Raw genomic sequence first — 23,241 nt, 5'->3', positions numbered from 1 at the left:
AAATCCAAGATGCTAGGTCGCAGTTGTCAAAATTATTAAAAATGTAAACATAACCTAAAATCACCTTTGTTGTTAGTTATTTTTGTTATTCTGTTTCTGACGAAAATATTAATTGAAGTAACATGAAATGCAGTGTAATTCAGGCAAGTCTGTTGTTGACATTAACAAGCGCCGTACGGAACTATTACAACTAAGTTCCTACATACAAACAGTAGATAATGATGCAACTATGATACTGCAGAGTTTGCAGTGGGATCGTAAACACTTGATCGAGGTATTTACAGCTTTATGTTTATACAACAATAATTAGCCACCTTTTAAACCTCATAGTACTCGTATAAGTATGTTAGACTTAATATATTTTTATTTACAGGCTTCACCATTGATTTCTTGTAAACATGACAGAAATCACCGAGTTCCACCTGATAAAATGGAAGCCCATGAAAAGGAATGTTATTTGCGAAGCCTGGGTTACTCCAAAGAAGACTTGTTGTTGCCTGAACCACTTGATGCCAATGCCAAGACTTTGGTCACACTAAGTAAGATCATTATTTTTTTCCCTTAGATACATTAGGTGACTTTCATATGTTTAAGAAAAGTTGTTCGTGTACTTTTTGCGTCTTTAGATACATTTAAAAAAAATCCATGTTGTCTGAGTCAAGTTTAAATATTCTTAAGATATTTGTTATTTTTTCAGGTAAAAATGATATTCAAAATATTATTGAATATGCAGCGAAAGTTGATCCAACATTCAAAAAAGGTAAACTGAGCAGGGCCATAAATATTCTTTTAGTGTGTATGTTTTCCTATACATTTACTAATTGATGATGATCTTCCAGTATACATTAAAGCTGCTGATATTTAAGCTGAATGTATCCTTTATAATTACTTAAGCATTTAATGATAATTTTAATTTATTTACATTAAATATGGCAACAAACAGGTGTTAAAAATTGATTAAAACAGTCATAGTTAACCGTGATATTTGGGTCTATTTTATTGCAAGTACAAAGTTAAATTACATAAGGTGATACATTTAAAAAAATATGTCTTAATAACTAGTACAAGAACAAATTAACATGTCATACACAAAAATAAATGTCAAAATATTAGACAAAAATAAATTTCTTGGTCAAAACAATAGGTAAACAATTTTATAGTATTAAGTCAGAGTAATAATTAATGTCCATTTTTATAACTAATTGGGATCTTGGAAATTAGATATTTGCTACATTTGCTAAATAGTCTTCTACTGAATAAAAACATTTGTCTAGTAGCCATTCCGTACGTGTTTACGTGTGTTGTACGTGAGTTGTACGTGTTTTCTTAAGTTCAGTGTTGCTTTTATTAGATATTGCTTATCAACATAACAATTATATTATAAATAAAATGAATATAAAAAGTACTTACTGATCTTATTATTATTTACTGATCTCCTTAAGGAATTTAAACATTTACTTCTCATAACTGAGTCTGATGTTGGCCTATTGATGATTTACCTATTTATTTCATAAAGGGAAATATATAAAATAGCCTTTATTACTGAGTTTGTGGACAATTAAATTAAACTTATACATTATTTTTTTACCATAATAACTAATTTCCTTTGGTTATTAGATTATATCACGCAACTCTGTTTGCATTCTGGCAAAGGCCTCCTCTAAATCCCTCCAGTTTATTTAGTTATTTAAACTTTATTGAATTAACAAAACAAAATGTACAAATGGCAGACTTAATGCCAAAAGGCATTTTCTACCAGTCAACTGTTGGGTCAAACAGAGACATATATGTTTGTGCAGGAGAGATTCATAATTATATTACTTTCAAATATACAAATTAATCCTTAAGAGATTAAGGTTAAATATGTACAGATAAGTACAAATTTCTAAGTAGAGGTCAACCAATAACCTTCTCTAAGGTATCACAAACAAGTAGGATAAGCTTTCTTATAGTTACTACCTACTTCTGTTGTCAACTTTGCAACAACTGACTGACTTTCTGTTATATTACATACAATCACACCTATTTCCCAAAGGGGGAGGCAGAGACCAAGGCTTTCTACTTGCTACGATCCTTCACTTTAATAACATTCCTCATACACGCACGCAGGTTTAGGGTGCTCTTGGCCTGGCCTTGCTTCAGGATTTCCCCGATTTGATCAGAGAAAGTCCGCCGAGGTCTACCCCTTCCAGCTCCTTATTCTGTTATGTGATGCAATCATGTTTATTTTTAATTACTTAAGTGTACTAATTAGCAAGTTTCCTTAACAAAACAAAAGGCGGAGGCAGCAAGGACCCCAGCGAGCCACTAAGCCTAGAGCGCCTGCAGCTTACCTACAGCGCGGATGAGCGCCGCGCCTTCCACGACGCCGTGGTGAGCGCAGCACCCTCCTGCCATGACTTGAGCGAGCTGGCGTTGCCCAGGTAGCTTTAATTATTAAGTATTATCTGCATATATAAACTGTCTATTTAACATCCCAGCGAATTGTCGAATAAACAACAAAGCATAAAACAAATATCAGCAAAAACTTTATTGCAAACCGAATAGCAAATGCCTGGAATAAATTACCCTCTGAACTTGTGAACTCTTGTAGTGTGAATCAATTTAAAAACAATCTTGACAGACTATCTAAGCAGTGAAATCGTGTGGTGAACTCTGATTTAGACGTACCAGCATCAGCTGCCTGTCTTAAACCGAATAATAATAATAGGTAATAAAACTGTCATTTTAGTATCATACAAATGAGAGCCTAGTCAAGCAAAAATTTACTTAGTAGAATAGCCCCCACAAATGTGAATACGCGGCATAACTTAAGACGCCATTTTTTTAAAAGAATGATTTTGTGCCTGCTGGATGATGCAAATAGGCCCAGGCCGCTAAAAACGTCAACTTATGCGCGTGGCTACAGCACAATATCAACTTTTATGCATTCTGACAAGGTTCACTATGCCGCACCACACGATAGGCGTGGCGTTCAAGGGTTAAGAAAGCCGTGTCCGTGATTGTCCCGTCTGGACACTGCTTAATAACCTCGCAATCGTCTAACATTCATGTAATGTTGTTGTAATGTAACATTCATGTGGTTGTTGCAGCGGAGACGGCGAAACTCGGAACACAAAGCCCAAGTCCCGCGCCGAGATTATAGCAGAGCTGCGCGATATGAAGCGGAGAAGAGCTAAGTACCGTGGAGCGGTTAAAACGCGCAACTATTCCGATGAGCTGCGCAGCGTCATCGCCACACAGGTACTGTCTACACATACTTAGTGCTGAAATCAGCAGAGCTGCGCGGTATATATGCAGCGTAGAAGAGCTAAGTACCGCGGAGCGGCCAATACGTGCAACTATTCCGATGAGCTGCGCAGCGTTATCGCCACACAGGTACTGTCTACACATACGTAGTGCTGCAATCATAGCAGAGCTGCGCGGTATGAAGCGTAGAAGAGCTAAGAACCACGGAGCAGCCAAAACGCGCAATTATTCCGATGAGCTGCGCAGCGTTATCGCCACACAGGTACTGTCTACACATACTCAGCGTTGCAATATAACAGAGCTGCGCGGTATGAAGCGTAGAAGACGTCGCCGTCGACGGATACGTCTGGGAGGACATCACTCTCCACACAGGCTATATTGAGCTTACTGTGGGACTAGTCAATTTGTATAATAATGTCCTATAATATTTTTTATTTTTTAAATTATAATTAAACCTTTCAACACCACGCCTTTGTGTTCGTTGGCTCATTGTGAACCATGTGTGAATACACTAAGGTTTATGTTGGGCTGTAGCTTCGCGCGAGAGTTGACGTTTTGACGGTCAAAGTGTTAATTGCGACAGTTCGTCAAACGTTCCTCATAAGTGTAAATATTTTGAAATAAATGTTTATTTTACAGATGGAACATTACTCGGAAGCACTTGGTGCTGAAACCAAAAACAACTCTGATATCAACAAACCTAACACAGAAAGGCCAAAAGATTTTAGAGAAATACAAGTGAAGAAGGAACCTTTGGAATCGGACGAAGCTTATGCCACGGAGAAGGAAAAAAGACGAATTTCTTCAAGAGAATACGATCGCCATAGAGAAAAAATCAGAGACGAAACGAGAGAGAAATCCAAAGACAATCATCGTAGAGAGAAATCTAGAGGTGAAACTCGATATAAAGAGAATTACAGAAACGAACGTTTTACGGAAAGAAGAGACAAATATACAGAAAGGGGAAAAGTATATGATGATTATAAGAGAGACAGAGATGACAGAGATAGGTATTCAAGCTCTTCTAAAGATAGAAGTGAATATAGAAATAGCGATAAGTTTAGAGATTCAAAAAGAAACTGCAAAGATTACAAGCCATCGAGGAATAGTGAACGAAGATACAAAGATAAATATGATTCGCATGAAAAGTATAAAGGAGAGAAACACAACAGGTATTATGATTATAAGCAAGAATATGATTTGGCCACAAAACGTATAAAGCAAGAGAAGGACTGAATAAATTGTATTGTGTAAGATATTTTAAATGCGTTTTATTTTGCACCTTTATCTATATCCTTTTTTTTTTTTTTTCTCGCAGGGGTAAATGCATTTACGCATCTCACCCCCTGGCTGGGGAGGCCAACTTGGGGGGTGGTATGTGGGACTCGCTCCTCCCGGTACTCCCTCTGTTAAACAGAGGGAGGGGAAGAGAATACCCACTAACATCCCCTGCGGCGTTGCCCGCTCTACCGTTATTGGGGGACGCCACGGGGTCGCGAGACCATTCTACCGTGCCGTCCCCCCGGCTGCCCTAGTTAATATATAACGGGGACACCCTCGATCCAGAGGAGGGTAGGATCGGCAACGCACTGATCCTTCCTCCAGACGTGTAAGGCCCTATATTGTGGATCCCCAGCCCACAGGCCCTACTGGGGGATTAGGCGATTAATATACTGTAACCGCCTTCTCCCCATCCGTCTACGCCGGAGTGGGTGCGCATTTGCTCGCTCCTCGCGCTCCCGCTCCGCTACCTCTTTTTTCTGCAGCACTATTTCGCAGAATTTTGTGACAGCATCCCACGATCTCTCGCTGCTCAGCATACACGATACCACACTGTGCAGAGAGAGATCATCCACCCCCAATATCGCCGCCATTTCGTGGCGCTCTAAGGCCCAACTAGGGCAATCCGCAAGGGTGTGCTGGGCAGTATCATCCTCTTCGCCACAGTGATGGCAGACTGTTGACGGCTCCCGCTACCTTTATCTATATCCTATCCTATCCTCATACTAGTATTTTTGACGTAATTTTATTTATCTTTCGACAATTCAGAGACGTACGCGTTTGCATAAGCGTCATTGTAGATCTGTGATCTAGCCTTGTGATCATCCAATTTTTATCCATGGCTTACTTAGAACCGTTAGTAAATAGGTTTAAACCAACAATATGGACTGGTAATCTGATGGTAGACCCGAGCGCCTCGCTTAATGGTAGGTATTAAGTAATTTGAGTGCATCGAACCTCTTATAATTTGTTTAATACGCTAACCACAGTGCGCGCACCGTGACCGTTCCACCACCGAATAGTACACATAATTCGTGCAATTAAACTATACCTAAGTGCGTCTGATTAAAATTTTACGAACTTTACACCGTAGGTGTTATTTAGTGAAACAGGACTTAACCTCTTGCCACACACTTGAAAGGTTAATGTATGTTATGCTCGTTTTGTGGGGGTATGTGGACTGTCACTTTCTGGCTTTTTCTACTACTACCTACAATCTAAACCCGCACTGGCGTTTCCAATAACGTGCCGTTTGAGGAGATGTCCTGGGATCGTGAACATTCAACCACGAGAGCTTGATGGAATACCTCGATAAGTAGGTACCTACTTTGTTGTATGATATGCGTGCTCACATTATAAACAGCCAGGGCTGTTACCGTCAAGAAATGTAACTCGCTAATTATGTTGTTTGCATATTGGGGCTGATTATTTGCTCGAGTAGCTGCAATTACTCGGATTACGTAAGTAGTAGATAGGTCCTGTTCCTTACAGGGCTGTGGTCAATTTCCCGCAATTTAATATTGTCTTCTCCGCGATAGCTACTCATGAAATATAACTATGTAAACGGATTATACCGTGTAGGTATAATGCGTTCGTGGTCAAAGGGAGACCACCCCATTGACCACGAAAGCTGTAAAAGGTTCGAAACGTTGTGATATATTTTAAATTCATTATACTCGATGTAATCCGTTTGTTATATAGTTTTACTCGTATTACCGCAATTTATTCTTACTTAGGTACCGTGTTTCGATACTGTATTACATTCGTTTTGCCATTTTTTATGTTTACCGAGAGCAGGCAAGTCGAATACCTATGTTGAGCTCAAACTTGCTGGGATACTTTTAAGTTTCTAACTTTCTATACTTTCTTCGGACCCCTTAAAGGCTCTAACTATAACTTTGCAGTGTCACCGAAAGTTAAGAAAGTACTTACTGAAATACAGTTCAACCGAAATATATGCGGCTGGTTCAATTATTGGTTACGAATATACGTAGTGCTGCTGTAGAAGATCATTAACTAATGCAGACTGTCTTATACTTACTAAGTTGTAAAGTTGACTTCGTGCTTAGCAAGAATAATCAACTCATAATGTACTAATGTCATGGCAACAATCGGCTCCATCCCGACGCGTGCAAAAAGTAAACTGTCCCATGCAAATGGCCTCGATTGGCCATACTTAATTGTCTAATGCGCGGAGAAACTCCATCGTGTTCAACTCCATTCAAAAACGCGAGCGAGTCCAACGTTCGAGCGAAACCATACTACAATTTTCAGTAGCGTGCCTTACCTTACCCCCTTACCTACTACTTATCGTTATTTTATAACTGGATCCAGACACCCGGCAGCTATTCATTGGTGGATAGCAAAGTGATATGGTAGGTCTCCAAGAATTATTTTGGACTTCAAAACTTGATCTAATTTGGGCATTACATGTAACCGAGAAAGGTGTATCAAAAAGATACATCTACTCATTAATTAGTTGTTTAGTTGCTGTTGTCATGTGCCGACTCTCGCTCAGGCCAGGGGACCGTTTACCTAAACGTCGTCCCGCTTGTTATCCTGCAAGATTAGGAGGCAATGATCTGCTAGTGACATTGTGACACATAGTCCCACATTGGTATAGATAGATTATATCACTGTGTCAACTTTTTTTTTTTTATAACTACGTCGGTGGCAAACAAGCATACGCCCCGCCTGATGATAAGCAGTCTCCGTAGCCTATGTACGCCTGCAACTCCAGAGGAGTTATATGCGCGTTGCCGACCCTAAACCCGCCCCCCCTCGATGAGCTCTGGCAACCTTACTCACCGACAGGAACACAACACTATTAGTAGGGTCTAGTGTTATTTGGCTGCTGTTTTCTGTAAGGTGGAGGTACTTCCCCAATTGGACTCTGCTCTGGATCTGGAATGACATTCACTGGCTGTACCCTACCACACAAAGCCAGATGACAGTCACAATGCCCATACCTCTCTTTTGGACGTAGTTTAAGGACGTACCCGGGTCCAAAACGGTCAACTGTCCAAATCTAGTAAATACTGCATAGGTAGTTGGAGCTTGGAGCTATCTGGCTGTGATTAGGTTGCCCGCAGATCTCCAGGTAATATTACATTGGTTCTTCCGCGATTTCGATTCTCATTCATTTTGAACACGGGTTGATCCGATCGGCATGAGCACTAGGTACTCGACAAGAAACAAATTATCAACATGCATATGCAAATATTCAAGATCTTGTAGATACGCATCGTATCACGTCCACGGATTAAGTGTACTTTGTATGTATGGATAATGATCGTCCACATCCAGTCAATTTCAAGAAAATTTAGGTTTTTCTTTCATTTCGTTTTTATTAATCAATTCAATTTGGAGGTGTCTTGATTTCAGTTAAGGTCCTAGGTACAAACATTATTTCGTCATGTGCAACCTGTATGTCTTACGAAAGCGGGGACCCCTTTCAGACTACCTCATTTGTTAGAAAGATACCTACACCCGCTGATATGACTACCACATTTTGTACCAACATGCCTTGGCCAAAATACTGTCACGTCTCAGTTATATATAAGTTCAATCAATTTTTCGTGTTATGGCTCCATCAAGGTGTTGATGATTCTGCCAATGTCGAGGTTGGATAAGACACGGCTAGTATATGAATCTTATCATATTACGGTCATATATATAAGGTTATGGCGCCATAATCGCTCGAAACAATGTCGCTATACCTTTGGCCTTTGATCTATTAGATGGCGTCACTTTTTGATATTTAACAAATTTGACACATATCATTATAAAATAAGGATCAAAGCCAAATGGCGTTCTAAAAGTTTTATAAATGTGTCGAAAGATGGCAGTAAATTTGCTCTGGCTACAAAGTTTTCTTTGGCAATCCACCTCTATTTAAAATTTCTTGCATGAGACACATTTGGACTAATGAGACACACATATTAAATATATTAAAAACGGGTCACACACATATTTTATGTCGAAAACTATTCGACATGAGGCATGGCCCGACATAGTCATGGCCGGTTTTATTAAATATTTATTTACCTTGGTGGGAGCCTACCCACTAGTCACAAGGTCTCTAATGCAACAATATACGATTTCCTAGACAATAGCGGAAGCATAAAAACAAATAAATATTAAATCCCCGCCCGGAACTCAAGATAATTTTAAATTTGCGAGTTAAATGATAATTAAAACCCAAATGCTTCGAAAGCGTAGTGAGAGGGAGCAAAAAGTGCGCCCGCGCCGGCGCGGCGGCGCTCAATGGGAGTGTGACGGCTCTAATTATGACACTAATTGCTCGGATCTAGACTATATTATAGCTCTAACGTTTGAGAGGGAAGAATAGCTTTGCGATCCTAACGAAATAACGGTATATTTTCTATGAAATTCCTCTTCGAGAGAAAACGGTTTCCACTAAATAAATCTTAACAAATCACTTTGATTTTGATGTCGATAGCTTCAGCATAATATATTCTAGGTTTATAGGTATCGCTTTTTGGAAAAAAAAAATATTTGTTTTGCAAATTTTGAAAACAAAAGGAAAACCTAGCATATTTTTGAACTGCTCATACGAAAAGTACGTAAGATTGTACTAAAACGCATGGTTTGGCCAAAATGTACGATTTTAATACGTAACGGTACATTTTCAAAAAGCACGGAAAAGTACTAAAACGTACAATCTGGCAACATTGATTGAAAACGACACCGTATATAATTATACTGTAGATCCTACAGTCGGACCAAGATAAGTTGACAGCAATTTTGACAGCCCAGAGAGTGCCAGTGTTATTTTAAAAGTCAAACTTCTATGAGCGCTAAGTAAAAAGAGCGCTGGTGGCCTAGCGGTAAGAGTGTGCGACTTGCAAACCGGAGATCGCGGGTTCAAACCCCGGCTCGTAGGTAATAAGTTTTCCGGAACTTATGTACGAAATATCATTTGATATTTACCAGTCGTTTTTTGGTGAAGGAAAACATCGTGAGGAAACCGGATTAATCCCAACAAGGCCTAGATTACCCTCTGGGTTGGAAGGTCAAATGACAATCGCTTTCGTAAAAACTAGTGTCTACGGCAAATCTTGGGATTAGTTCTCAAGCGGAACCCAGGCTCCCATGAGCCGTGACAAAATGCCGGGACAACGCGAGGAAAAACAAGAACACATAACACTTGCACAGGCGCAGGGCCATCAAAATCTTAATCAACTTAGCCTGGTCTGTCTCTACAGTCCAAGTAAATCCCAATGATCAAACAAACGCATAAACGTATCATCAAGTAGTCAATTTAAAATGATTGAACCGTTAATTGAGTTCGTAAGCGTTGTACCGTTTCCGATCCCTCTTGATTGACACCGCGATTTCTATGCGTAATTATCATCCTAACCGGTAAAATGCATTGTAATAATCAAAACCATAACGCCGTACATATCTATTACATTTATACGTATTTATTACCTTCTGAATTTGATTGACTGAGTCATTACATTGCGTAGTTGTTGCTGGAACATGCGAGGTGTTATTACATTGTTTAATCGGGATATTCATTTAAATATAACATGGTTTTGGTTTTGATTGCTCAATAACCTGAGCAGTTATACCTTTATACTTACGAGTAAGCATGTTTAAGTGCATAAGTAATATGTGCGATGGTTAGCGAGCGGAAAACGCTTCTTATAAGTTGACAAGCAAGGTTATAAGATAAACTAGATCTATTTATGAGTTCTGTATTTCTTTATGCTCTTATGAAATTGTGTAGATGTATTACGAGTATATTTTGATGGTCCTTAAATAAATAAAATGAAATGTCTTGGCTAAACACCTTTGAACCGCACCCCTGCTGCCGCTACGGAGGCCCAGTCGACGCCCTCGGACGCCATGAACTATATGTCTTCAACCAAAACGTCACTTTTGACACTGACTGGTCAGTATCATATCGGAAACAGATCGAATAACTAAAACTCGAATTGGCCTGTAGATAACATGATTCAAATGTTATTCAGATGAAGCAGATGTCAGTGTACGTTCGAATTGGCATGTATGATGGTCGACTAAAGTTTTGTATGCGTGCGACTGATTCATGTTAAGCTTAGTAAGTAAATGGTTAGTTAATACTAGATTTAGTTTTAGACTAAGCTCCCTTCTACTAGTAAAGTAACTTAACTTATTATGTTATGTGGAGGGGCTGTAGGAATGCCGACTAATGTATTTTTAATTCATTCGTATAGAGACCGTGCGTGTTGGAGGGTCTGCCATCTCGTAACCGGAATCGAAAACGAACACAATTCACGCTTCTGAGTTGGTGCTGCCCCCTACACTAAACGCTGGCTCTATTTCGCATAGTAGGTCTGACATCTAGAAATGGGTACTTGACATAACGCTTCGCGCCAATGTATAGGCGACTTCTGTGCTGCCGTCTACAGTTCTACGATACAGACTTCTACGATCACGGAGGTCTATTCAAAAAGGTAGTAATTTCTTGTTATTTTGTAATAGATGATGATTGATGATCTCTGTCAGAAGTGTCAGCTGTCAAAAGTGATAGTCGATAATTCTACTCAAGCGCGAGCTTTGGTGTTGTATCAAAATTGCAAATTAGAATATCACTTATTCGATTTAATCACTGATAAGGTTACAAGGGGTGTAAGTAGGTATATTTTAACTATTAGACTCGCGGTTAAATGCAAGACACTGATTAATTGCCTCGAAGTAGCTCCTACTGTATTAAAGCCTACGCTTCTCTTAATGGCGAACTACTAACCAACTGACTACTTAGTTAGGAACGGTTGTATACTCAATTCTAACTGTTTCTAGTAGTGTAGTAAGACGTAACGCTTCAAGGCTCGTACGGAGGCCCAGGGATTTAACAGTCTACCGCTTATAATTATCAGGCAATGAAGTTGCGCGTTAATTTTCTAGCAAAGCCTAACCAGTAATATAATGATCACGGGCCATATTGCGGAATTTCATTGAAACTAAATTTTTCGTACAAAACTGTAGAATAACAGCGCCCTCCTGACAATGATCATATATTTCTGTTCGGTCTTTAGAAGATACTACTTTATATGTCACATTTTCATTTACTTAACATAATACAGAGCCCCTAGTGTAAATTTATTCGATTTTGAAACGTGACGTACGCGTTTGCGTTAAGTCTCATTTAGTATGGGATTTAGACACAGCCCGCCATGTGGAACATTTTGGAAATTCAAAATCCCATACAAAATGAGACTTAACGCAAACGCGTACGTCACGTTACGTCATCGAATAAATTTACACTAGGGGTACAGATCTGCGTCATGCAGCCAAGCTTTCAGCCAGCTCGTATTTGCTGATCATAATAACGTTGGTAACGTTACCTTACCAACCACTTAAGTTTTTTTTTATATTATTTAATCGAGGCGACTGGCTGCGGGAGCATGCACCAAACAGTGATGAGTGGCGGAAGAAAGGGGAGGCCTTTGCCCAGCAGTGGGACACAAGATAGGTTATAGTAATAAAAAAATCGAGCCTATCTGATGATGGAAACAGGCGATGGCCATAGGAACTCTGTGATAAAACAAAGCAACCTAATTTTGTTTCAAGGAAGAAGTACCTAGTAGAGGGAGCTGGAAGGGGTAGTCCTCAGCGGACTTTCGCTGATCAAATTGGGGAAATCCTGAAGAAAGGCCAGGTCATGAGCACCCTCTCAAAACTCTCGCTGATCAAACCGGCGAACGTGTATGAGGCTATGAAAGTGAAGGAATTGCCCCTCCGGGAATTAGGCATGATGTAAGTATGTATGGTTTTGACCACCTCACATATACTATGAAATGTTAAAATGTACCTCAATAGTTATACCAGTACCAGTACGCCTGAACTTACGTCCTTTAGCTCAATAAGGTAGTGCGCGTCTCTAATAATGAGCCCCTACGGTCGACTCTACCTCGAACCTCGAAACTTCAGTCGTCTCGCGCACCCGCGTGCGAATGTACGTCTCGTGAACGCGTTTTTATTTTATAGTTTAAACTTTCCGTAACTCGTGCATGGTTCCAATTGGACTTAACGGTTTTGTTTTGGTGGGATTTGTGTTGTGATTGTGACAATGTGGATTCATGTTTGTGTTTGTTTAGGATACTGAGGAGGATAATTTTTATTTTGTTTTGGTAAGTACTTTTTTTTTTAATTTAAGATGACTCAGAATTTAAGCCGGGATAATTGCGGAAAATTTTCAACGTATGACATTTAAATATTTTTAACTTTTTTAAAATGTATTGTTTACTTGTAACTCTTATATTATTACTTATAAACAATAACCACGTACAGTCAGCTGCAGAGAAACTTAACAACGTAATTAATTTGCTGCCTGTACATATCACAAGTTTTCTAGTAAATTGTTTTTGCTAACATTATTAGACCTAAGTTGAGTAACTTTTGAGGTATTTTGGCAACCATCCAGGGCAAAATAGGTAATAGTGGGTATCGTCATACAGACATGCAGTCACAATACAGTTATTTATTTGTGTGAATAAAAAACACAGATTTTAGAGCAAGCGTAAAATCATCCATATCGTATCTAGACCTAATATTTGACGTATCGTAAAGTTCGAATCGGGCAGTTAGAATCTCATGTAGCAAGAAACTAAATTGTTTGATGATGATGAACTTTGGTCTCGGGTGACACACAACTTTTCTTATCATTTTATGGAATCTCTTTTTCCTTCTTTTCTATTACCCGTAGCATTTCGTTAAAGTGATGTTATTCTTACTGATAGCCTGATAGTGTCCGGTCCGCGTGTTAAAATGTATGCTTATGAACTACATGCTTTATATTTATTTTACATCACCTGTTAAGCAAAAAGACAACTCAAATCGCACCAAGATAAGTTGGCAGCGATTTTTACAGCCTAAACTGTGCAAGTGTTATTTTAAACGTCAAACTTCTATGAAATTATGTCATTTACTTAACACTTGCACAGGCTGGGCTATCAAATCAAATCGCTGCTAACTTATCTTGGTCTATGGTCAAAACACCCGTCTTTATGTGTATCTTTAGCGATAAGATATTATAAAACTTCGAACGTCGATTTTTTTTAGGAAAAAATGAGTTTCTGCCGATATAACAAAACACGTGCTCATTATTTTTTCCTGTACCCCTAGTGTAAATTTAGTCGATAGCGAAACGTGACATACGCGTTTGCGTTAAGTCTCATTTTGTATGGGTTTTTGAACAGCGCGCCAAGCGGGACGTTTTGGAAAGTCAAAAATCTCATGCTCTCAAACATATACTCAAACCAGCCATTAACTAGCAAGTTGCTTGAGCATCACTTTCTATAGGAGTTAGAAGGTTTAGTATTTTTTTTAGCACTTTGGAGGCCAATTTCTCCTAATAGGTTGAGTTTGGGCAGCTAAAAAAAAATTCGTGTCTGTTATTTTAGACTACTCTATAACATATATATAAATATAAATCAAATCGGAACCGGACAGTTGGGTACCTTTCCTTGTCATATTACTAAGTTCTATTCAAACATAAACAAGTCGTTTTTAGAGCTCCGTACTCAAAGGGTAAAACGGGACCTTATTACTAAGACTCCGCTGTCTGTCCGTCTGTCTGTCCGCCTGTCACCAGGCTGTATCTCATGAACCGTATTTCTGTTGCCATTATGACACCAAATACTTACTAAAAAGTATGGAACCCTCGGTGTTTAAACAGCTAGAAACGTTAAAGGGTTTAGTGTAAAGTTGGGACACCGTACGACACGAGGAGATGCTTGTAGTCGTTGTAGGCTGTCGATCTGCCATGTTAGGAGTACCTTGGTCTAGATCAGAGGTGGCGAACCTTATATGTACTACTTGTACTGGGGGCTTACCCAAATGATATCTTACACCGACAAATGAATAGAAAAAATGTATCGGAATGACAGATGTTACAAAAAGTCATATCACTATTTCTATACATTATTTAAGTTTCGTCCCTAACTATGGCCAAAATGAACTTGAATATCCTTTGTTTAGGCATACGAGGTAGTTATAAGGCAAGATATTGTCGTAAATGAGAGAAATAACTCATCAAAACAAATAGTCTTTTTATTTTTTTAGAAGCTTTTATTTCACTTGCCATGTTAGTCTGTATGTTAGTTTGTTAGTGCGGGTCAAATCCTGGAATCTAAATTTGAGCCGCTTCCCGATTTCCAATTGTACTGCAATTTGTCATACGTATATAAGTAATTGACAATGCAATATTATGATAACATGGAACTTATCTGATGATGGAGGCCGGAGGTGCCATGGGAGCTCTGTGATAAAACAACGCAAACTAATTGGGTTTGGGGTTATTCGGATTGTCCCGAAGAGTTTATGTTACCTGTGGAAAGAAAAGTACAGCCAGCGGTAAAAGCGTGTATATTTTTTTTTTGCCAAAAACTTATTGGTTTTGTGTACGCCAAAACTTTGATAAACTCACTCTGTTATGGTTTCTGGTATTCAGTGTTTGGACAGAAATAAATTAACGTTATAAAAATATCTAGCGCGATTACCAAGGGTTCACCATCCCTGATTTAGGCAGTCTGAACTGTGTTTAAGTTTAGTTTAAACTAGATTGCTGTACAGGTAAAGTTCTTGGGCCCAAGTCAAGGGTTTGGCTAACCGGGATACCAAGCTATAAGTGCTCTTAACTCGGGAACTAAATTATTGTTGAGTTGCTAAAAGCTATATTTTAATGATAGTTTATAAGTTTTGTACCTATCATTTTAATTCGTTTAAATAGTGTCTTGATAGATCAACGAATAATATCCTTCTCAAACTATTTAGTATATTTCAACTGTGTTTATATTTTTACAAGCTGTTTAACGCACATTAGAATGTCATCTTACCGAAAAAATACTTTTTTAAACTAATTTATATATTTTATATTTTTATATTTAGTAGTATGTGTGTTTGTGTTTAATAGTCTCCATATTTAGCTCCTTGCACTACCTGTTGACTTTTGTATGAGTTCTAAACTTCCTGCTACCTAAAGGTTAAAAAATTACCTAAAGGTTGTCTGGAAGAGATCGCTTTTTAGCGATAAGACCGCCTGTTGTTACCTGGTTCTATTTTCCTTTAAAATTCATTTGTAGTTTTCCATGTATGTAAAATGTATAATTGTTGGTGCAATAAAGAATATTTACTTACTTACTATATTTGTGGTAGTTAGGAAGAATTTCTAATCCAAACACTGAAAGTTTTTTTGTATGGGAGGCAACTTTTTCTTAAATTTTTTTACGAAAGTTGAAAAACATCAGAACTATATCAATCTGAATACAACTAGAAAAATGTTTTCTATTGCGAAGAGGACATAATATGGTATAATTTGGATTACTAAAAATAAAAATAAAAATTTAACACGAAAACTAAGTAAACACGCTCTAAACTATTGGTATCATGGAATATTATATATCTAAAATTCATAAAAAACCTAACGTTATTAACGTTATTTTTAAACGTAGTTTGATATATACAAAAAATATTTTAAAAGTTGCTGCTAAAAAAATACACGTACATTTAAAAGATTTACCATATTATGCATGACCACTTTTTTCACAGGCCGTATTTATTTTACACAATTTAAACATGATATAGAACGCAGAAGTTAAACAACCTATCTATGCCGGAAAACAACAGAATACGGTTATACTATACCTAGGTATACTTTCCGTTCCCTAATTACAGTTCACTGGCTCTTGGTTCTATTACAGTTTTAAACCTAGTTACTTATTTACGTAATAGTAATCCTATAATTTGAGAGCATTACCTGAGTCTTGTACTAAAGCACTAAGTCGTGATCTAAATCGGAACTACATAGATAGTTGTTTGTTATTAATAAACTGGGGGCCTACCGCGAAAACCGAAATTCGCAAATTGCGGGGATCTTTCTCTTTTACTCCCTCCCACTAAGACGTAATTAGAGTGACAGAGAAAAATGCCCGCAATTGACGAACTTCGATTTTCGCGGTTATAGCCCTGGTTTTTACTCGCGACGTGAGCTCTACAACAAATAAATCACTGGTTCCCAAAGTTGACTGGGCGTAGACCCACCTAACAAAAACTGCCAAATTCAGGACCCACCTCTTGGCTGTCTTAAAAACGGACATAAAATATTATTGGTAGCGCTAGTAGTTTCAGGGCCCACTCAATGTTCGCTCGCGGCCCACCAATGGGTCGCGACCCATAGTTGAGGAAATGCTGAATTGAAGAATATAATTTCATGGTTCAAGGGTTTGAGCAGTGTTAGTGTTGGTTAAAGATTTATGGACCAATTCGAGTTTTAGCTATTCGATCTCTTCCCGATGTGATGCTGATCTGTCAGTGTCAAAAGTGACATTTCTTAAACCGAGAACGACACTTTTGACACTGACAGATCGTATCTGTAACTAATGCAGATCTAATTCATAAACTGATATTAAGATCAAAATACGCCTGTAATAATAGAGTCGAAACTTGAGTTCATTTCAACTTGTAAGAGATAAGTACCGAGTCTTTTGTAGAGATTTGATATCTTTTCAGAGAATTATCGTTTTTTTACTATAAATAATTTATATATATATTTTTTTTTTCATATGCATCATTAGTTTTAAAGTTACTCGCCAAACTGCTTATGCGGTTTGTTGGCGAGACATGTATATCTATCTACTTATATTGCTTATTACTGTTAATTTAGATAAAACCTACCTATTTAACTGTCGATGGAGCCATTATTCGGAGGCTCGTGACAAACCAACACGACTCGGGACTTAAATCTCGGAAGTTTTTGAAATTGAGTCGATATTTTTAAATTAAGATTCGAAGGACTCGAATCCTATCAATACTAGGCTGTGCGTTATCTTTTTAGGGTTCCGTAGCCAAATGGCAAAAAACGGAACCCTTACGTCTGTCTGTCTGTCCGTCCGTATGATACAGCCACTTTTTTCCGAAACTATAAGAACTATACAGTTGAAACTTGGTAAGTAGATGTATTCTGTGAATTAAAATTCTGTGCATTAAAATTTTCACACAAAAATAGAAAAAAAAACAATAAATTTTGAGGGTTCCCCTTATTAGAACTGAAACTCAATTTTTTTTCTCATCAAACCCATGCGTGTGGGGTGTCTATGGTTAGGTCTTCAAAAATGATATTGAGGTTTCTAATATAATTTTTTTGTAAACTGAATAGTTTGCGCGAGAGACTCTTCCAAAGTGGTAAAATGTGTCCCCCCCCTGTAACTTCTAAAATAAGAGAAAGATAAAACCAAAAAAAAATATATGATGGGTTACACCTTGCATGGGCGAGTCCGACTCGCACTTGGCCGCTTTTTGTTATTTCTACGGTCACGTCTGAAAATATCAATACGAAAAAGTGCCAAAAATATGTATAAACGACTTTATTGCCCAATATTATGTGGGGATAAACCTATCACTATTTAGCAGAGATCTATAGCACAGTTAAACTAAGAAAGTGTATACTAGAAATTTATTCAGTGTTTACATGAGAACTGTTATTGACCGACTGACATACATAAAAGTAAACAAACAATTCATAGAACCGTTGCTACACAAATACAAATTTGACAGGGTTCCGTCTACTGCCAGTACTGTGGCCCCTTAAAATAGGCGTAACCAGATTCTACAAATATCACATTAACATAATATTCAATATATTAAGATAGTGCATACATATTTTTGGCACGTTCTTCGTATCGATATTTTCAGACGTGACTGTGTGTGTTATTTTTATTTGATTTCCGAGTAAGCGTAAAATTATACAAAAAAAGGCTGAGCGTTATCTAACTTCATGTAAGAAATGTTTTACGCGTGGCATCGTGACTTAAAACGTAAAAATAGTCAATTAATTCTGAACAGTGACATCTTGTCCAAGTCATATTTTGTAATAGTTCCATTTTGGATTTACTTTGAACATCATAAAACAAGTTAGTTAATCGGCTAATATGTCTTTCGATTAATTTGTTACCAGAGTACATTAATATCATCGCGATAAGCCGTTAATGGTTATTTAAATATGTAGCTATTTGTATACATTTATGTTAAGACCCGTTTTTATTAAACTGGAAACTTAGAAGTCCTAATGTCCATGAAAGCATCTTGGCGAGCTAACCAACCAGACTCGTATCTTGATAGTTCCACTACGGTTCAAGAACAGATCACTTACCGCATAGGCGAATCATGTAAAACGACTTGCAGTCATCACTGGTGACTCTCCGTTTTTGACAGCCACTTGACTAATCATTTCAATTGTGTCCACGTTTACGATCTTTGTGGCCCTGAATATTAAACATAATGAACCCCGAGTAATTTTTGCAGTTTAGTTAAAACTCGAATTTTGTATTTTTAAACGGAACTCGGGATTCAGTTAGTGTTTGGATATGCAATTGGATGGGCACAATATCTAACAAGTATAAAAACGCCTGTGTTAAGACCGCAACTTTCCTCATATAATAATATGTGCGTATTGAAATAGAAATAGTTTATTCGGTGTACATGAAACTTAACCTATAATACATCTTATTCTAGAAACAGCTAAGGAACTAAAAGCGATTATTGCGCTCGATGATAACTGCTCGTGTGTCCTATAGTCGCTAGGGTACAATGTCGCACACAACAAAACAAACATCGCACCTTGAAAATCGTAGTGTTATTATATACATATATAAAATATAATAAGTCCGCCATTTGTACCTTCATGTATTGTGCAATAAAGATTAAATAAATAAATAAATAAAATATGGTTCATTATGGCTATTTTATTTATTTAATCTTTATTGCACATTATATAAAATCATATGTGCTTCAAAATTAATCGAACATATTCATATTTTCTATATAGTCATATTTTCTGTATACTTAATCATATTTTCTACTACGACTTTCTTCAAAAATTATGCCACGAGGTGCAGGGAATGATATGCTTCTTAATGCGGAGTCCTAAAACGTAGTCTGTAGGGTCAAGTAACCATGCGCTCACGGTGCGGTCTATCTCGGGGTCGCGAGTTCAGACCCTGCGGTCAGTGCCGGATTAAGACATTTTGGTGCCCTAAGCATTTCTAGACCATGGTGCCCCCTCATCAAGATTACATTGAATTTTATTGGTAAATTGAGTGACATTGATTGCCGCATTACTGCTGAGAATACAATTTTCAATCCGTCACATCATTTTGTCACGGAAATTGACAGTACTGCAGCAGTAATGTTCCAAGAGTAGGTAAGGTCAAGTGTAAGCAAATTCGAAGACCGTGTTTCGCATAAGTCCGGAGGCCAAGCCAACCATTTTCCAAGTGTAAGCGAAGACGTAAGACATAGGCCGTACTCCGCACAGAGTTTTGCAACCTCTAGAGCTTTCCTGCGAAGCTCATTCATGTGAGGGCAAAGGCCGAGCTTCAGTAGGGGCTTAGCCATTGGCCATTGGTTCTTGTCAGAACCAGTACCAATGGCCAAAAATATCTTAAATAGCAAATTATTGTTTATGAATACGGGACTTAATAGGGTAAGTTTCAAAATGACGTCTGACCAGAAGACGTTTCAAGGACGGCGTTGTCCCCATGGTCTCGGAGAAAACTGTGTAAAGTCGACATCATTATTTTGACGTTGGTCGTAATTTTAGAACTTAATCAAACGGGATTAAGTCTCGTTTTCTTAAATAATAATGTGTCACAATTAGGCCAAAACAATTAGATTTTTCCGACCTAAAAATATGTGTAATCCGAGTTTACTCCATTCCAGGAGGTGTGCATAAATGTTTCCTCTTTTTCAGTTTTTTTTGCTTGTAAATCCAAAACGGTACGGCGGACGGAAAATTTGCTCTAATTACGAGTATTATTAAAATTGATATCTGAGGATCCGAAATGTAATTTAACTATGTTCTTGCAATAAAATATATTGATTGATTTAAGGTACCTTAATATGTATTCGTAGTAAATTGTAAAAAAGGTAGTAATTTTTTATTTTTGGTAAAATTATGTTAATTATCCTAAAACGCATTCTTAGCTACCAGTGTCTGATCCACCAAGTCCTATTGTAATTGATAGTGGGTTCCTTCTAAATCGAGTGGTTTGGCAATTCAAAGGAAAAAAATATCTCCTAAGGATCCCAAAATGTATGCACACCTCCTGGGATAGAGCAAACTCGGATTACACGCATTTAGGACCAAATAAATGTATTAAAACAATTTCCAGCTTGCTGGGAATTAATTCCTCAAAACGCTATTTTTGGATCTAATTTGATTGGCCTAAATCGTGAAGGTTTAAATCAGTGTTTTTAAAGGCAAAGTCTAAGGCTGAATGCGCGGAGAGTTCAATCGGCGCTTACAGATGATGAAGGTCGAGCTGGAAGAAAACAAGGCTTGAATTTGACCAATGGCGAGGTATGAATAGCTGGACGTCCGGAGCATCTGATCGCGGCGCGATATCATATTACAACCAATGGCGAGGTGTGAGCAAGGCAGCCCAGCTGCGAAAGAGGACAGTATAGATTTGGATCCATGGCCAAGCGAAAGTGAGGCAGTTTGCATAAAGTAGAAGGCCTGGCGTCGCATAAGACCTAACACCGAACTGCAAAAGAGTGGCTTGAAACCGAACCTATGTAATCACGGTCCTCCTACTGCTCGGCCTTTGGCTTAACTCAAAAGCGCAACTTGATAAGATGCTTTTGTTTTTCGGCCCTCGCAGGGCCCTTTATTACACTTTGACAATTAGGTCGCAGGATCGCGGCTCTGCAGCAACTCGGCCTGGCCGATACATCTGGTGTACAAGAGTGCAAAATACGCTACAAAATCGGTATTCTACGTCGCGAAAATCGGTTAGCCACAAGCCCGATGGCAAAATTTTTTGGCCATGAGCTTTGATGGCCTCTGCGTAAGGTTGGAGATGTACTTACGTGTCCTCACTCCCTTACGACCCTTCGTTATTAGATGGGTACTTTCACACGTATCAAAAAGTTTCGTGTACATAAGTACTACACTACGACTGCGATGCTGATGCAGCCTGCGCGTTTTTTTTCCTACGATTTTGGTGCCCCCCTACACGTGGTGCCCTAAGCAAGTGCTTATTTTGCTTAATGGTTAATCCGGCACTGCCTGCGGTCACTTTATATAATTCATCAAGTTACTTTCTCTCTGTTACCAGAACCCGCGAGCTAAGGAGCTTAATGAACGACACTCTGCTCACGTATTAGTAGTTATACCTGGGCGACCGAGCTTTGCTCGGTTATAACTATTTATTGTAATATGGTGGTGTATAGGTGATAATCTTAATACATTTTTTTACTAAATTAAACTTGTCTAAAACAATAAAAATGAAAAAATTATACATAAACTTGAACATATTAAAAAAAACAAAAGTTAGTCACCGGGCGAGATTCGAACCCCTAGCACTCGTTTAGCAGTCCGCGTTTTAACCCGCTGGACCAGACGGACAGTGGCCGGCAACACGAAATTAGCGACCATATTCTGCGTCGAGAGAAAAACTCATGAAAACTCGAAAACACGCGTTTTCCCAAACATAAGACTAATCTAGATCGATTGTTTACCCCCAAAAACCCCCATATACCAAATTTCAGCAAAATCGTTAGAGCCGTTTCCGAGATCCCGGAAATATATATATTTATATATATACAAGAATTGCTCGTTTAAAGGTATAAGATTTAGAGGCAACTCAGAATTACTTACTAACATTCGTCCAGTATCCTAGGCTACAAAGTAATGATCAGTACTTGTCATATAATATATGACAAATGACCGTTTACCACCAGGTGGCTCGTTTGCTATGCATTATAACTCTATGAGACTAGAACTCGGCGGAATTTCCATAATCAAATCGGGGAAATCCTGAAGAAAGGCCAGGTCCAGAGCACGGGAGCGCCCTAAACCGGCGAGCGTGTATGAGGAATGTTATGAAAGTGAAGGAAGCGAAAGAGGTATGTCAGAATCGTAGCAAGTGGAAATCCGTGGTCTCTGCCTACCTCTCTGGAAACTAGGCTTGATTATATGTATGTATGTATATCTCTATAAAACATAAAAATTGCATTTTAAAATAAGAGAAGTTATAAGTCAAGTAACATGCGCTCACGGTGCGGTCTGTCTCGGGGTCGCGAGTTCAGACCCTGCGGTCACTTTATATAATTCATCAAGTTACTTTCTTACAACTTGAAATAGACTTACTTTCCCTGTTACCATAACTCCAGCGAACTATGTTGTAAACTACTGCTAATTCACCAAAAACTAAAAATAGCTGTGCCCGTGCTTCCTTCCGCTTGGAATTAATTAATTATAATCACTAGTTTATTGGTATTTGATGTAAATCAAAGATCATAATACCTTTTTGTGTCGACTTTCCCCGTTTGTATGTTTTGTGTAATTAATGTTGTAATTGCTTAGAAAACTTTCATTTCACCGTAATAAAACACAGGCGTGCGGCTATTACCAGATTTCTTGGGTATGTATCAATATTAGTTGCATTTTTTTATTACCTTTGATTATCATAGGAGTAAACGCAGACGAGAACCGCTACCACCAGTTTTGACATTGACATACTGATTCACGTCTACTTTACTTACTTTCTATGCATGTGGCTCGTCACATATTAGTGCAAGCGAGATGTATAGAAAGTAATTTACGTAGACGTAGGCGAATTTGTCACTTTTGACACTAACAAATCAGTATCGTATTGGAATGAGATCTAATAACTAAAACTCGAATCCAAAAACTTCAAT

General features: G+C 38.2%; 2 protein-coding genes across 2 annotated transcripts in view; both read left to right on the top strand.

Moving 5' to 3' along the window:
* Positions 1-5: 5 nt before the first annotated feature.
* Positions 6-4,508, top strand: LOC133521061 (U11/U12 small nuclear ribonucleoprotein 48 kDa protein-like). Its single transcript, XM_061855789.1, has 6 exons — positions 6-274; positions 374-539; positions 698-760; positions 2,279-2,423; positions 3,093-3,243; positions 3,889-4,508. Exons 1-6 carry the CDS (start codon positions 128-130, stop codon positions 4,483-4,485), a joined length of 1,269 nt encoding a protein of 422 aa, XP_061711773.1. The 5' UTR covers positions 6-127; the 3' UTR covers positions 4,486-4,508.
* A 7,973-nt stretch (positions 4,509-12,481) lies between these two features.
* The window catches only part of LOC133521057 (uncharacterized), a 142,673-nt gene continuing 131,913 nt past the window's right edge, over positions 12,482-23,241 (top strand). The window contains exon 1 of the mRNA XM_061855786.1: positions 12,482-12,671. The gene's annotated coding sequence lies outside the window, so the exon portion shown is untranslated. The remainder of the gene's footprint in view (positions 12,672-23,241) is intronic.

Source organism: Cydia pomonella, chromosome 9, assembly GCF_033807575.1.
Source record: "Cydia pomonella isolate Wapato2018A chromosome 9, ilCydPomo1, whole genome shotgun sequence".
Classification (NCBI taxonomy): domain Eukaryota; kingdom Metazoa; phylum Arthropoda; class Insecta; order Lepidoptera; family Tortricidae; genus Cydia; species Cydia pomonella.
The sequence above is the reverse complement of the archived record's forward strand: the minus strand, read 5'-3'. Positions and strand labels throughout refer to the sequence as shown.